General features: G+C 39.0%; 1 protein-coding gene and 1 long non-coding RNA gene across 8 annotated transcripts; one reads left to right on the top strand and one right to left on the bottom strand.

Annotated features, from left to right (window-relative positions):
* The first annotated feature begins 1,785 nt into the window (after positions 1-1,785).
* LOC135673107 (uncharacterized) lies at positions 1,786-8,449 on the top strand. Of its 7 annotated transcripts, none has more exons than XR_010513237.1 (10): positions 1,801-2,178; positions 2,273-2,367; positions 2,466-2,539; positions 4,285-4,341; positions 4,446-4,573; positions 5,228-5,417; positions 5,796-5,890; positions 5,980-6,135; positions 6,353-6,476; positions 8,075-8,449. It is a non-coding gene; the product is annotated as an uncharacterized LOC135673107 (long non-coding RNA). The 7 variants fall into 7 exon arrangements; XR_010513234.1 differs by having other exon boundaries at positions 1,802-2,178; positions 2,466-2,591; XR_010513235.1 differs by having other exon boundaries at positions 1,786-2,178; positions 2,466-4,341; positions 6,244-6,476.
* Positions 8,450-11,494: 3,045 nt separating this feature from the next.
* Positions 11,495-13,006, bottom strand: LOC135673106 (zinc-finger homeodomain protein 1-like). The gene has a single exon (XM_065181852.1). It carries the CDS (start codon positions 12,613-12,615, stop codon positions 11,746-11,748), a length of 870 nt encoding a protein of 289 aa, XP_065037924.1. The 5' UTR covers positions 12,616-13,006; the 3' UTR covers positions 11,495-11,745.
* Between the last annotated feature and the right edge of the window lie 3,172 nt (positions 13,007-16,178).

The following is a 16,178-nucleotide window of genomic DNA, read 5'->3' as shown; positions in this document are numbered from 1 at the left end:
GAGATCTGTAAAGATTTAGGGATATACGATCTCCCTAGGTAACACAATCTGTTCTATACGCAGTTTTAAATTTCAAGGATTTTTGTGCACCAATCTTCACACGATGACAAACATATATTTGGGAATTTGGGGATTTTATTTTTCTATTCTTTCGTTGCACATGTGATGTCTCCCCCCCCAAAGATTTCCTAACACTATCTAACACGTGGTTTTCTGTGTCACGGGTTTTGTGCACTAATCTTCGTATGATGATAAACACCTTTTAGGAAATTTAAGAATTTTATTTTTTATTCTTCAATTGGGATTGTGATGTCGCCCCTATATTTCCCTATAGTGGTATCAAAGCTAGGTTATTCGTGTAAAAGATTGGTTTTGAATTATGTATGTTGTGTTTTAGAAAAAATTTTTACGTCAAATCATTAAAGCAAAAGTGAGAAAGCCTTCCTATCATCTGTGTGCAGGCAAGCCGCTTGTGCGCATCAATTGTTGTTGCGCACAGTTGCAGCCGCAGGCGATCGCCCGCCCGCAAGTTTTGCGCACCAATCTTCACACGACAATGAACACCTTTTGGAAAATTTAGGATTTCTTTTCTCTATTCTTTCGCCATCATATATGATATCACCCCTAGATTTCCCTATAATCTTGACTCACAATAAATCATTAATATAATAATACATGTAATTTAAGTTTTAAAAAAGGTTAAATTCCATTTTAGTCGTTGTGGTTTTGATTGGATCACTTAAGCTCTTATAGTTTATTTGTATATAAAATAACTATATATTTTTAAAAACATAATATGTAAGCCCCCCTATTAAGTTTTAGTTAACTGACATTAGAGTTTGCTTATATGACATATTGACTCATAATAAATAATTAATATAATGACACATATAATTTAAGTTTTAGAAAAAAAACTAAGACCAGCATCAATGGCGAGAGGAGGCATCATTGTGGAAGCGACCATTAGCAGCAGCACCGAGTTGTTGTTGCCTAGTAGGGCATTGTATGAGTGTAGCCTCTCTTATGATGACGACAAGCTCAAGAGCTTCTAGTCCTATCTTAGATGGATGTACATCGACCAATCTAACGCTAAGCACGTAGTGGTCCTCCCGGGCGTGTTCATCCCCATCACCTCCTACTTCATCCACTCTTGTGTCCCCACCCACCGTGCCTATGACATGGTGATCCAGCTCTCCCTCACCTCTGCCTTCGGCCTCTCCTACATTTGTCTCTCTGCTTTTTTTCGTTACTACGTCCTTTACTGTTTCCTCTTCCTCCAAATTATTTCATGGATTGGATTTCACTTGACTGTTTATGACTTCATTGCGTGTGCTTGGGATGAATATTAATATTTTTTTAAAACTTAAATTATATGTATCATTATATTAATTATTTTTTATGAGTCAACATATCTTGTAAGTCGACTCCAATGTCTATTGATTTAGACTTGACGAGAGGGGTTTATATGTTATATTTTTTTAAAATATAAATATTATTTTAGACATAAGTAAACCATAAGGGCTTAAATGGTTCATAACCAAAACGACAAGAGCTAAAATATATTAATGATACGTAAGTAAATTCTAACATCGGTTAACTAATGAAAAAATTATATGTTATATTTTTTAAAATATATAGATTATTTAAAAATGAAGTAAATCATAAAGCTTAACTAATCCATAATCAAAACCTCGAGGCCAAAGTGTACATTTAAATCATTGTTGCAGCTCTTTGATCGTTAAGCGCTTTAATACGAGACGGAAACCCTTCACTCGGTCATAAACATGATCCGGCGGAACAACATACCGCGTTCGACATTGCGATCGAAGCCTCCAAATAAACGCATCCGGAGAAGAAGTAGCACGCGGCTGCTGGCGACTCCAACCTTGATCGGATCGGGGATGGATCCAGCCGTCCATTGACCCTTCAAGCCATGATCCGACGGCGTTCGATCGCCGGCTATCACGGGCACCGAATCCCCTTCGCCGATTCCGTTACCCTCATTCTTGATGCCGGCGCAAGCCGCGATCCCGGCTGTCTAATCCTTCGCCGATGGTGGAGAAGCCCATGATGTGGAGCAGCAGTCTGACTACGGAGGGCTCGTCGTTCTCCGCCGGCGACGCCGACCGGTCACAGAAAATCCACGTCACTTCTCACCCGTAGCCGGCAAAAACAAAAGTACTATTTTGTTCAATCATTCTTCTTTTATTTTCTATCTTTCTAGTTTGAATCAGTTCCGATTTTTATTGATTTTGGAATGCGTGATGATTAGGTATGCTGGGGACGGTCAAAAAGTGCTTAATCGATGCGGAAGAAAATGAGACGACAGAGAAGGCTGATAATCTGACAAGAAACACATGGCAGCATGTAAGTAGTACGATCTTCAGAACAATTCTTGCCTAAAGGTTTCGTTTTTCTTCTCGAATGACATTTCTGGATGGTATTGACCCCAGTTATTTTGGCAGAGGGTTAGGGAACGATGGAGATTGTGGAACTTGCTATTATGCCTTATTTTGTTGATTATGGTGACCTGGTAGTGGTAGGTTGCAGGGATGAGCATTGATCTGTACATATACATCAAGTTCTTCGTGGTACTTCTTTGCCCTTTTTTCTTTAACAAGCCCATAAAATAGGTAGAAAGAAGAACTATAATAAAATTGCCGATGGATCTTCATATCTGCTTTAACGAGACTGTACAATCTTCGTATTTTCTAGTTCTCTTAGAGTTTTAGATTATTATAATTGTCATCTTTGGTGTAGTTTCAACTTTCAAGGATGTTACGTCGAATTGGATAACATTTTGCCTCTAGTTGAAGGATAAGATAGGAAAAGTATCTATGCGATTCTAGTCAGTGTTAACCTTTTTTTGCTCATAACATTAAACTAAATTCTACATATCTAGAATAAGATGTGTCGAAGGAGATTTGTTACTGAAAAAATTTCTTCGTTTGTTCATTTGTTCTTTAATATCTTTAATTGTTCATTGCTTCACCAGTTTTCTCTTAAGTACGCTCCTGTTTCCATCTTGTAATTTCTTTTTACTGAACCAAGAGCCCCAAATTGAGGTGAACAGAAAAAAAAAGGCAGAATAATATGAGAGTCTCTGTGCATAAACTTGGATATTTGCCTTTCTATGCTGTTGTATCTGCAAATATGAATGGCCTAATATCAGGATATCCATGTAAACCCCTTTTTATTCTATGATACCAGATTAAGTTAGGAAATCTTTTGAAAGAAAGTAATATTTTTTTTCTTCTTAGTTCTACTTGGCAATTCTGTTTAGGTCATCATGTCCTTTCTTCTATTACTCCCAACTTGTTTTCCTTATAGTTGGCATTTTTTCATCATTGGCACCTTATAACACATGCAACTCATGATCAATGGCATCATATTTGATGTCTGCTAAATTAAAAATCATGGAAATTGTGGTACTCATATAGAGTATGACGCATGACAAGGCATGAGAGTGGGACTTCATCACAAGTATTGAAGCCCGTGATGAGGATTCAAGAAGTTTCTACTAAAATAGTCATGATGACTTGATGGTTATCATTGTAAACTCAGTGTATTTCACTGCATTGCTTGGCTCAGTAAGAAATTAAATCCTTTGGCTTCTATTATAACAAATAGTCAGAGTATGCGGTTACTGGACTAGAAATAGGTGATTGTTTAACAATACCTTTTTAAAATGATAACCTTTGTGCTTTATTGGTTGCTTAAGTTGTAACTTTTGCTTAGATTAGCTTATAGAGCAATCCAAACCATTGTAATTGTGGACCAACACCTTAACATCACACTTTTTAAATTATCAAATGCTCTCTGTTCTTTCCTGTTGTGGTTCTTGTTATATCCTTTAATTTATGCCATCTCAGCAATAATATATTATCTAATCCAACATACATCACATAAACAAATCATAATATGTTCTCTAGCCCAACACTAAAATTTTTAATCAGCCCTAAAATTTATCTCCAATTCCCATTCCTTTATGCTTACATGCAATCTTGATCCCCAAAAGAAAAGTTTGTTTTTTCTTTTTCCAGTTGCGTACTTAGCACGTTTGGCTTGGCCAACTATATTCAAATGACATAATATCATACCTTGGCTGATCTGAAGCTCCACCCTCGTGCAAAACAGGGAGCTGTGTCTAGTTGATCGTTATGTTGGGTACATGAAGGCAGCCATATTGTGTAGCATCTATGTGTTTCTGCAGATAAAGTACTATTGGAATTTCTAGAATGTTGAACAGATACTGATAGCTATGTGTTTGAAACATTTCTGCAGCTATTGCAGTTTATTGGTTTACAGTGTGGCAAGTCACAGATGAAGTGCATATAATCGGTATTAGATTTTCTGACAATCATGCTTGTAGCTTCCTATTACCTGCTTACAAGTTTCATGTGCTTGATTATATTCTCAGCCTTATACTTTGGGTCCATTTCCAGGACAAATTCAGATAGTTTTCAACAATGAAAGATCATAGGAGCCTTCTTTTTGCTCGTCAATGGCTGCAACAACCCTTGTGATTAGATGGCTGAGAGCCTGACAATGGAGTTTATGTTGGAAGAAAATGGTGAGTTATATAAGATCTTGAAGTGGTAAATATATATATATGGAGTCATCCTATGGCGTATTCTTAGATTCCCATGAAACTCTGATATGTCCGTTGAAGTTTAATTGATAGCCTTAAGAACTTGGAGACTATCTTAAGTTTGATAACATAGAATATTAAGGGGGTTATAAAATATGTTGCCCTACAAGTTGATTGCTTTAGCCCCCATTACAGTTTGTGCTATTCAAGGAATTTTTTTTTCCAGTCGTAACTATAGGAACTATTTTTCATATTGATACTTTGTAAACTTTTACAAATTATTTAGTGATATTTCAGTAACTTGCATTGTTGCATAGATTTTCACTGGATCAGATATACATTTGCATAGATATGTATGTATATTTAGGCAATCTGAGATCAAATTTTGGGGTCATGTGTTGCTAGCATATGATTTGTGGACAATATCAGTATTATAAACATTATATTGGTTTAGTTACCACTTGTCTTTAGTTATATCCTCTATCAAATTATAGTATTCATTGTTTGTTTTCTGTTATACATTTCTTTTTGGATCGTTGCTTAACAACATAGCATATATTCTAAGTGATGGAATCTACTTGTACTTTTTATACGTTGTGTTGTTTTTGGCATAAACTCATCTCCTTCTTAATCCAGTGAAAACAGGGCCAAGTTTTGTGGATACTGCTCTGGGAAGAATTATTCAGGGAACCAAAGTTGTGGCAGAAGATGATTGTGAGAAGATTTTTTTCATGAACTTTTGGTTCTATCCTGATCAGAAACTTAGAAAATGGCTGGTCCTATTAGCGAATTCTTTGCCTCGACTGCAAACTTGCATTTTTGCAGTGTAATAATCTTTCTTATAAAATTTCTGATTAGGATAAAGTTGTAATCTTTCTTATAAACCCTAAACCCTATAAAGTTGGAAATTAAACTGCATGGTCTATGTGCAACAATACAATCTTCATCGAACAAAATGTTGCAATAAGTATCGAGCTTATGTTGCAAATGCATGTAATATATAAGTATATTCTCATATATGTATATGCTTAGTTGGAGCACAGATGTGCTTTACCATTTATTGGACTTTGAATATTAAAAGGAGGAAAAAGAAAAGCACTACAATGCAATATAGGAAAGTCTTGTTAAAGCCAATCTTCCTGCTTGGTCCATGTGTAAATGACTGATACTGATGCTACAATGTGCCCTGATATTTATTTTATAGGGTGGAGAAATTTTGCATGTGCAAAGAGATATGTTATATTATTCAGAAGACTGCAGGTTAATGTACTGAACTGGTACAATCAATTTCAAGGATCTGTAAGTTTTTTCTTGAATCACTCAAAATCTGTCTTTTCTTTAGTTGCTTTTATCTTTTATTTCATACTGTTTTGATCCAAATAATGAAGGTTTGGATTGTCACACCTACTCCCTTGAACCAGACACCATTAGTTGGTTCGCAACCAATGTGCTCCTGAGCCATAGAAGAGTAGCCAAAACAATGTGCAAGCCAAAGTTGGAGTCATGCTACTTGTCCCATCATTTAGGTCACATTTGTCTTCAACGTGAGTTGCTTCCCCCCTCTCCATCTTGTGCGCTGTTCTTTCTTGTTGCTTTCCACATCTCATGTCACATTGTCCATATTCCATTCACCTTTTATGCTGGCGGACCAGGTTCTATTGATGGCCACAGAGCTGACTGGGGACTGTTTGAGACTCGCACAACACAGTGACATTCTTCTTCTTTTATTTGACTTGGTTGCTCCTACCTTGAATGAAGCAGGTGTTGGTCTAAGTGTTATTTGTGACAAAGATCCAATGCCAAAGAGTGGACCTCACAGCTACGCATTCTTTTGGAGGCCCCCGGGCTACCGAACCCTCAACAAGGATCCTATTTGGTCATTCTGGTGAGATCTTCTTAATTGCTACCAAACTACCAATTTACAACAATTTATTGTGTTTCTTTTTGTTAAAAAAATTATATCCTTTGTTTTCCTGGTTGGTACTTCAGTTTTCACAGACGTGTGGGTCACAATGATTAGGACACCATTATCTATCCTACTAAACTCATAGAAGATTTAAACCTCAAGGACAACCACTTGGAAGTTTCTTTAATCTATCTTATCTGATTAGGGCACAGTTTTTTAATGTCTCCTATAATGATAACAAATGGAAATAACTGGATGACATCCATCGAAAAACCAATCTTGGGTTGACCTACTTGTTCCATTAGGTTTATTGGTTGCAATATAAAACTGAAGTCTATCTGATGCCTATATGCACTTGATATGGTTGCCACAACTTGAGTAACTGAAACTTTTGATATGTTGTTGTTCAGGCTGACGCTAGACTACTCTTGAATGGAATTAGGGTTTTGATGGACATGAATAATATGGCATTACCAGACACAATTAGACTTCACTTTTATTTCTTTATAGGTCAGATCTATCTTTTCATGCATTACTTTTCCTGCAACTAGAAATAGGGACTCGTTGAAGCAAAATTAACTTTAACTTGACTGGATCTAGGGTTTCAGACAACTATGTTTTTCTTTATATGGAGCAAAAGGAGACATCTGATACTGTCTGTCCTTACCTAAACATAGACATCAATGTAGGGTGGATGGTCAAGCCAGCCTGTGCTGATGTTGGACTGCAGATTGAAACAGTATGGTGTCAAAATAAGATCCCACCCATGCTAACCTTTCTCTTGCAAAACCTTTTACTCTCCGATAGGTCACCATCAAGCCTGAAGTAGAGTGGAAGAGGTCCCACCCATCATTCATCATGGAAGGGATATATTAATTTATATATCAGGAACACTCTTCCCCATGGAGATGGTACTGTGAGATTAATTTAGGAGATTACCAGCGCTCAATCACTGCGGCGTTGCCAAAAGAAACCTCACTTTCTCCTATGACAGAGACTGTCACATGCATGCATGCAGGGGAGCCACAGTAACCACCTTATCTTCCTGTCAAACCAAAAGGTCCATGTTCTGAAGTAATAATCTCCAAGTTCTCATCAATTATAGAGTTTCTTTGTTCAAGCACTTAATTACAAGCTCATCTTGGAATATATATATATATATATATATATATATATATATATATATATATATATATATATATATATATATATATATATATAAATCTATCATACAGCTAACATATGCTATGCATATCATCTGGGTGATAGCACATTAGCTGGGTGACATCTGTTTGTTTTTCTGTAGTTAGAAATTGAGGATTTGAAATATTATCTTATATGTTTTTGTACTTGAAACAGGACTTATTTATTAATGAATTGAGTGTTTAGGATTTCATGCAATAAGTTTAGAACATGTCAGTTGTTTTTACTGATAATAACTTTTAACTATTGATCAAAGGGTCTTGGGATCATATTCAACCAATTACCCTTTGACCAAAAAAAACTATGTAATGAAATAAAGCTAGCTTTATCGAATACAAGCAGTTCCATCACAGAGATGATATCTTTTCTTCCAGGCATGCTAAATACAAGCAGTTCCATCATGGTGGACGAGCAGCGTTCCATGGGTCTTGGAATGGAAGAGCAGTATTGGTGTGCCATCCTTTCCATAACAAGCTTGAATACTGCATCTAGGATTAGATTGAGCTCAACCAATAAGAGATCCATCCACTCAAGAAGCCCTTCTTAGTTCAACACAAAAAATTTGGGAATGATTGGCCTGTCTTCTCAACATGGACACTTGTACAGGAAATGCCATAAAGCTCCCTTGTCCCAAGTTAGGCAAATGTTCATATTCCCAAGAAAGGTGACACCACCGAGTCGTGTAAGTTCTCATCTTTTCTTTTTTTTCTTTGTAGTTCTTGAATAAACATGGGATGACCATAAATTGTTATATTATATATATATATATATATATATATATATATATATATATATATATATATATATATATATATATATATATATATATATATAGAGCAAATGATGTTATATTAATTCTTTGCCTCTTCAATAATATCAGAAGTTTAATTTGTGATGGAGTATGTTAGGTTTAACAAATAGATTCAAATTAGTTTGAGAGTAATAACAGTTGACTATTGTATAAAACTTGTGTGTATCTCGAGATTTTTATGAGATATATAAATGAAAAATACCTTTAGTCTTTAAGGCTTTCTTTGATATATCTCTAGAATCTTAGAGAAAAATTCTTTAAGTAGTATGTGAAAGGATATAAAAAGTGATTCCAAACTTGAGTTTGAGTAAATTAGAAAGATAGTCTTAATTTTATATTTAATTATTTTGAAGGATTTAGGTTTGAATCCAGTTGAAGCTTCTTACCATAAGGAAAACATGTTATTGACCTAAATCTCATCCCACCAATGGTTGGAAATTTCTTGTTCTATCTCGATAGGGATTGAGATTGATGTCTCTAATGATATATGATGAGCGTACATGACTAGTCTCGCATGTGTCAATTGTCCTCTTTTCCATAACGTTTATGTGGCACATACATTGCATGTGTGACATTTATGTAAGCCCATGTGGAGCCATGCATGATCTTTATGACACCGTTACCACAGCAGTTATGGATGAGTTCAATGTTAGAAACGGATTCGGATACTTTTAATGGGATTTAGGATGGTTTCGGGTTTGGGTTTGATTTGGATTCGTATCCACGTGTACCGTGTACCAACTATATCGACATCGTTTAGCGGGTCGAGTTTTCTCATCTAACCCGTTAAAATTAGATTGATACCCATTAATTGAGTATAGAATGAGTTGGAATACAACAGTTGAATTTAGGTATCTAGAAAATCCAAATTCGATTTTTGACTCAAATCAAATTAGCAAACACCTCAATCCTAACATCAATATATGCATCCAGAACACAATAATGATATTTATGATTTCTATTATACTTTCACAACATAATATATTTATATTTTACTTTTTTTTAAAAAAATATTTTTTTTAATTATCAAAATGTGGATTTAAACATGAGACTTATTAATTATAGTGACCTATAATTAACCTGACATCATAATGACATATATATATATATATATATATATATATATATATTAACCTGATTATGAGAAAACATAGAAGTGGTATTATGATATTTTTATAATAATTAATTTCATATCTTCCACCAATAATAGTTAATAATGAGTATGTGCAGTAGTCTGCTCTCGCCCTTTCTCCCTCTTCTATCATTGTTAAAATGGAAGAGAGATGAAATATTGGCATGAGCTTGCATCACCTCCTACTAGTACTAAGCAGACCTGCACTACTGCAGCAAATGCCTTGACTGATAGTTCTTGTATTGATACCCTCCCAAGCTCACCAATGTACTGCTGGCGACATCTCCCCTCCCACACCGCCAAAACCCTGTTACTGCACAACAACAGGAGCTCTGGGCCTCCACAGCTCACTCTTGCAGGCACACCTACAGGCTGAGACCAGCCTCCTTCCTCACAGGAGACAGCTCCATCTTTTAGGCGTCCCTCCTCGCAGGGGACATCTCATTGTAGACATGCAGGTGGAACCCCTTCCCTTTCTCTTCGCCACCGCCCCTACTCCAGTACTCCAGAGAGCACAGCGCAGCCGTGGGTGGTGGTGGCGTTGGTGGTGGTGGTGGTGGTCCATCTCTTCCTGGCCCCTACGCCCAGTCTTCCAGCTCAAGAAAGAAGCTGATGGAGCTGCTGTAACGTGACGCAGAGTTGGGTCCGGGCCTGGGGAATTGTGGTGGGTGATGAGCATTGAAGGGCTTGGAGGTCTCGCAGTGGGGGCTCGTCTGGGGCCGGTGAGGCGCAGAGAGGATGGACCACATGAGCTGCATCTATTCATTATCTATCATGTTCCCACGTACCGAGCCAAACGACCACTTCAACTAAGTTGTACCCTTCATATCTCCCAAAGATCGCACGCATCCCATCTCTCTCTCTTCCTCATGCTCTCCACTCTTTCTTTTGTCTGGGTCTTCAAAGCAGCCGAGAGAGAGAGAGAAAGAGAGAGAGTTCTCGTGGAGACCAACTCAGTGTCAACGGCGCATTGCTTGCGTGGAAGACACTGCGTCTTTTGTGTCGGAGGTTTCGGGAGAGATCAGCAGCTTCTCTCGGTACCGTGGAACAGGAGGAGGAAGGTTGGCATGAGTGCACCCTGTGAGAGACGTGGGCGTCGATGCAAGAACAAGAGGTTTCTGCAACCCCCCCATGTCGTGGGGTGTCAATAAATGGCGACGAGCTGCACTCACTAACCCGTCAGAAGGCGATAACATAGTAGCAATAAATGCGAGCTCGCGGAAGGCAAATGGCAACGATCGGCAGCAGCAACAACATCAGGAAAAGAAACCTTGGTGTGCGAGACAGCCTCTCTCTTAACTCACTCCCATGGCGAAATATAACTGTTCATTAATGGCAGCAAGTAAAACCAGAAAGGTTGAGGTCATCGTAGGCACAGAAAGCAGTAAAGAGAGAGAGAGAGAGAGAGAGAGAGAGAGAGAGCGAGAGCAAGACTCCAAGGAAATTCCCCGCCCATGACTCGCATCATTTCTGATGCATAATTTCGTCAACTTTCTCCATAGATAAGACATGAAGAACGGGGAATTGATGATGGTAGAGCAGCATTTCATGGCGGACACGTTTCAAAGAGACGAATAGAACAGCCAGCTCGTGGTAGTACTCCTCCCTCTTGTCCTCCTTAACAAGTGTGGTGTAGGAAAGAGAAGAAAGAGGAGATGAATCCAACAGTACCGATCTCGTAATAGATTGATTACACACTCCATCTCCTGCTGCTCGGAAACGCAATTCGTCACCTCCAATTCTCCCTGCGTTTACCAAGAGCAACGGCAGGCCCTCTTCCTGCTGCTCTCCATCTCCATCACTGAGACCGCATTCATTAGTGCCCAACACCCACTTCATTTCCCCGACGCATGCATATCCAACAGCCATAATTCCACTATTGCTAAGCAAGAAAAGGACTACAACTACAACCATGGAAAAATGTAAACTGAGACGGGCAGGGAAAAGGATAAAGAGGAAAGGAAGAGCTACTAAACCAAATATAACAAAGACCAACGAAAGGAGGAGGCAACGAGAGAAGGGGGGGAGGAGGAACGGAGCCGAACTCAGATGAAGTGGAGAACAAGCGGCAAATGGCGGTGGCGGTGGTGCATGGAGGCTGGCTAGGGTTTCTTACCCAGGGTGTGCTTGTTGTTGTGCATCCAGACCTTGAGCACATGGCGCTTGACGCACGTCTCGTCGCAGAACTGCTGCACCGCCGCCTCGTCTTGCTTCTGGATCCGCCACCCAACCCGCTCCGCGAACACCAACATCTTGTCCTTCTGGTCCTGCGTGAACTTGGTCCGGAACCGCTTCCTGTGGCTCCCCGAACCCGATGCCCCCATCCCGCCGCCCGCCGCATACCCTCCTCCGCCCCCGCCGCTTCCCATCATCGGGTTGGACACGTCGTCCTGGTCGTCCCGGCTGTGCCATCCCCCCCCTCCGCCGCCGGACGTCGACGGCAGCGCGAGCGGCAGCAGCCTGTGCTGCTGCCCAGCCGCCGCCGCGACTGGCACGGCCGCCATGTGGGGGTGGTGCGGCGGTTGGTGATGGTGTAGGTACCCCGCCGCCGTCCGGTAGAACGGGGAGAACTGGTGGTGGTACCCGGCTACCTCCAGCGCTCCCCCTCCACCTCTTCCTCCCTCGCCGCCCTCCGCTTCCTTCCGGTGGAAATTGCGGTGGCAGCTGCATGCGGCGCACCGTAGCGCGTCGAGCGTGCCGTCCTCCCCCGCCGCCAAGAACTCACCGCAGCCGTCCACCGCGTGTCCCCCGATCCCCACCGCGTGGTTCTTTAAGCACTCCCTGTACCTTCCTCCTCCTGCGCCGCCGCCCACCTTCCGGTTCCCCGACCCGAGCCCACCCGCTTCCCCCTCTCCGCCTCCCATCCTAGCTCCTCCCCCTCCTCGAGGCGAATTCGGCATGGGGGTCTCGTAGCTCGAACCCACCGGCAAGCCCATCTCTTCCTCTGTCTCATCGTGGTCGTCGAAATCCATGACCGCCGCCGACCCCTGCCCAGATCTCGGGTTCAGCAGCTCCGCCTGCCTCAGTCTTCCCTCATTATTTTAACTCCGCGGGTTTGAGAAGATAAGCGTGAGAGGCGAGCGTGGCGGCTATCAATTCCAGTACTCGCTCTCCCTCTCTCTCTCTCTCTCTCTCTCTCTCCTCTCTCTCTCTCTTCGAGCTTTGTGATGATATAAGCTCTTCTCCCTCTTCTTCCCTCCCGTCACGCCCACCTCTCTCTCTCTCTCCGAGCCTTGTGATGAGATAGCACTCGATTTTTCCCACTTCTTCCCTTCCGTCACTCTCTCTCCTCTCTCTCTCTCTCTCTCTCTCTCCGTATGAGCTGTAGTGGCAGCTTAAGCCCACATCTAAACACCCACTTTCCACACTGGTTAGACCCACTGGATTTGAAGCCATACTTGTCTGGCTTTTACGGTCTCACTCTGCACTCTCATGCCATGGCGGTGAATGGTGAAAGCGTCGCCTCATGCTGAAATGACCAATCACCCAAAACCACACACCGAATATATCAGACATTAAAAGAAACCAAAAAGGAAGCTATGAAATGATGAACGCCAACTTTTTTACTTATCAGATTCACAACCAAACAAACAAACAAACAAATATTAGATTTCTTCTTTCTGTTGAACACACCCAACCCATCCTCATCCTTCATGGCGCCGATGATGAACCCAATGCCATCGTCTTCGGATTCGTGTCCATCTCATGAAATTTCTTTTCATACACACATCTCTTTTGATATTTACTCTTCGTGCCTTCATATTTTGATATCTCATGCATATACTCTCTCTCTCTCTCTCTCTCTCTCTCTCTCTCTCTATTTTGATATCTTGATCACCCAGTGATGGATTGACTGGCTTGATAAAGTTGACCGATCATTCCTCATCCATCATTAAATACAATATTAAAGCAAACATAAATTGTTTGCCAATCCAAATGTGCCCCATGCTAAGATATATGTTTCTTGCAAGATTTCCCAAGAGGCTACTACTAGCTAGGTAGTAAGTACCATACACTGATATCTTCTAATTTTACATATCAACAAATCTCATCTTGCCATTAATTGACAACACCCTAATCTTTAGACCAATTCTTCACGATAATATTTGTAAGTCATGATAAGGACACATCAAACAAACAGACCACAAAATCCTATAATTTTATGTGCTGTCCACATACTGCACTCCCAATGGTGGATTAGGGGGGCAGAAGAATGTCTGTTGAAAAAACAAAAAATGAAATAAAATAAAGCATTGTGCCCTCTCATCATCTGTGTCGAAAACCTTATCTTGAAGAGAGAGGGTTAGCTACCACAGACTGTGAATTGCTCCTAAGCAGGCTAACGTGGTCCTCCACACAGTGCACTGAGCTGATGCTGTGAGGGTTATGGAACTTTGTCCATTCTTTTCTCTCATTAGTAGGGGACTGATGTGGATGGGTTTGATTCACTTCATACCTCACTTAATTTGTAGTACATCAACTTTAGTGGGGATTCTTTTTGATTGATGTTATTTTATAGATTGCAAAGAGCAGTGAGAGGTGATTGACACTTGTGATATTGGACAAACTCCACCATGTATGCTTGCAAAAGTCCAAGAACCCACAACTAATCAGTACAGTGGTTACTATTTCATTTTCTTCTATCAACACCTCTCTCTCTCTCTCTCTCTCTATCCCTCCTGTGGTTTATGTAATGTGTAAATTTTTTTGTGAAATTGTAGGCCAATTTTCATAATGGGTGTTTCTTTGTGATGGATTAAATTTTCTTTTATTTTTGTATAAATAATATATGGGACCGAAAATTTTATATAAAGTTTGTGGCCCAAAATTAAGTTAGAAGATAACGTAAGATATTCTTTTAGAGGTCAATTTTCTATGTGTTAAGATATTCAAATTGATTAGTGTATTATTATATAAGTGATAGATATTCGAATTTAAGTTTGAACCTCATATACGTCATTTGATTTGGACAATAATAACCTACATCTCACTATTTTTCACAAGTCACTTCATCCATATAAGTAAAAAAGGGATAATTTGGATGAAAAATTGATAAAAAAATATTATCAATTATCATTATGATGTTATGTTACATAATTAGCCCTAATATTAATATTTTAAATACCATCGAGATTAATATACACCGATTGATATTCAGGTTCGGTCAGAGCAAATCGTATGTATGTTTCGATATCGGTTGACATTTAAAATTTTATTAATTTTAAATATATTGAGTAAAAAAATACAAGTAAATCATTTAATAAGTGGATATCCTAATGGATTAAAAGGATTTCTGAAATCAATATCAGGTTGGCATTTAAATGCTTGATTAATGGTAACTAACATTCAAAGCAAAATGTTAGGTAATTGCACAAACTCGCGGACAATGATTTGATATGAACTTTATGAAATTGCTGAGATGATCTTCTGTTACCAGGAAAATAACATACATTGTTGGTGTTTATGTGATTGAAAATGTTAAATATTTTAAGTGACTTAAACGAGGTTCTCAAAACTTTTTTTTTTTTTTGGGTATAAATGTTTCGATTCTCACAATTTAATCCCCTTTTTAATCTTCCTCATTTCCTTGCAACTCTTGTAAAGTTAATGACGATGGTGCCTACTTTTGATTAAAACAGATATAATTGAAGTCCACTTTTTTTAGCTTTGTATAAGCTAATCATACTAAAAAGTTTTAGCCTCATGACATGGATCTAAAGTAGCTCTTTCTTTTCAATTCAATTATATAAATATATATATATATATATATATTATCACACAAATAATAGATATGAATAAATGAAAGAAACGGATTCAAACTCCAGGTCTTAAATGAAAATGATCTGTCTGGAATCATAAGTATCTGAGATAATAAGTATCTGAGATAGTAGTATCTGAGCCGAGATAGTATGGTATAGTATTTATTATCCTATTAATGATTTTCATAGAAAGTTGTACTGTATACAGATATAGGCTTTTATATAGAGAAAGCCTATATCTTGGTCAATATACAATATACACATTAGTAGTTACTTGGCTATGATAATTTTCTATCTCTTTCTATAGGATAACTGATAAAACAAGGGATTCCACTAATAAGTAATCAAAAGAGGAGAGGTATGATAGTTTACAGAGGAGAAGTGGATGAGCCTAGTATAAGTATAAGACTCAGAGTGGGACTAATAAGTAGGAGTTACAGAATTGAACAAGTGAGTAGAAGCCTTTGTTGCGAGGGTAGTTAATGAAGTTACTAAGGTTTGAATACATATATGATCATCAAACATATATGAATACATATATTTAATATAAAAATTGAAGGAGACTATTACATCTGAGAAATCATTTTTCCTGAAATATTGTATTATATATATATATATATATATATATATATATATATATATAATGTGAAAATAATAAGGTGTGCGTGTGGTGGGGTGGTGTTAATAGTTTGGTGCGGCGTGGCGGAAGGGGAGACATGTGAGGCGGGCCCCGCAGCTCTGACGCCACCCGTCTCGTGCCGTATTCTCTTGCTGTC

The sequence above is a fragment of the Musa acuminata genome, chromosome BXJ1-5 (assembly GCF_036884655.1).
Source record: "Musa acuminata AAA Group cultivar baxijiao chromosome BXJ1-5, Cavendish_Baxijiao_AAA, whole genome shotgun sequence".
Lineage (NCBI taxonomy): Eukaryota > Viridiplantae > Streptophyta > Magnoliopsida > Zingiberales > Musaceae > Musa > Musa acuminata.
Note: the sequence above shows the minus strand (reverse complement) of the source record. Positions and strands in the feature narration are given on the sequence as shown.

What these genes read in the sequence shown, in the direction of transcription:
- LOC135673106 (XM_065181852.1), bottom strand. Translation starts at nt 12,615, where the DNA reads ATGGATTTCGACGACCACGATGAGACAGAGGAAGAGATGGGCTTGCCG.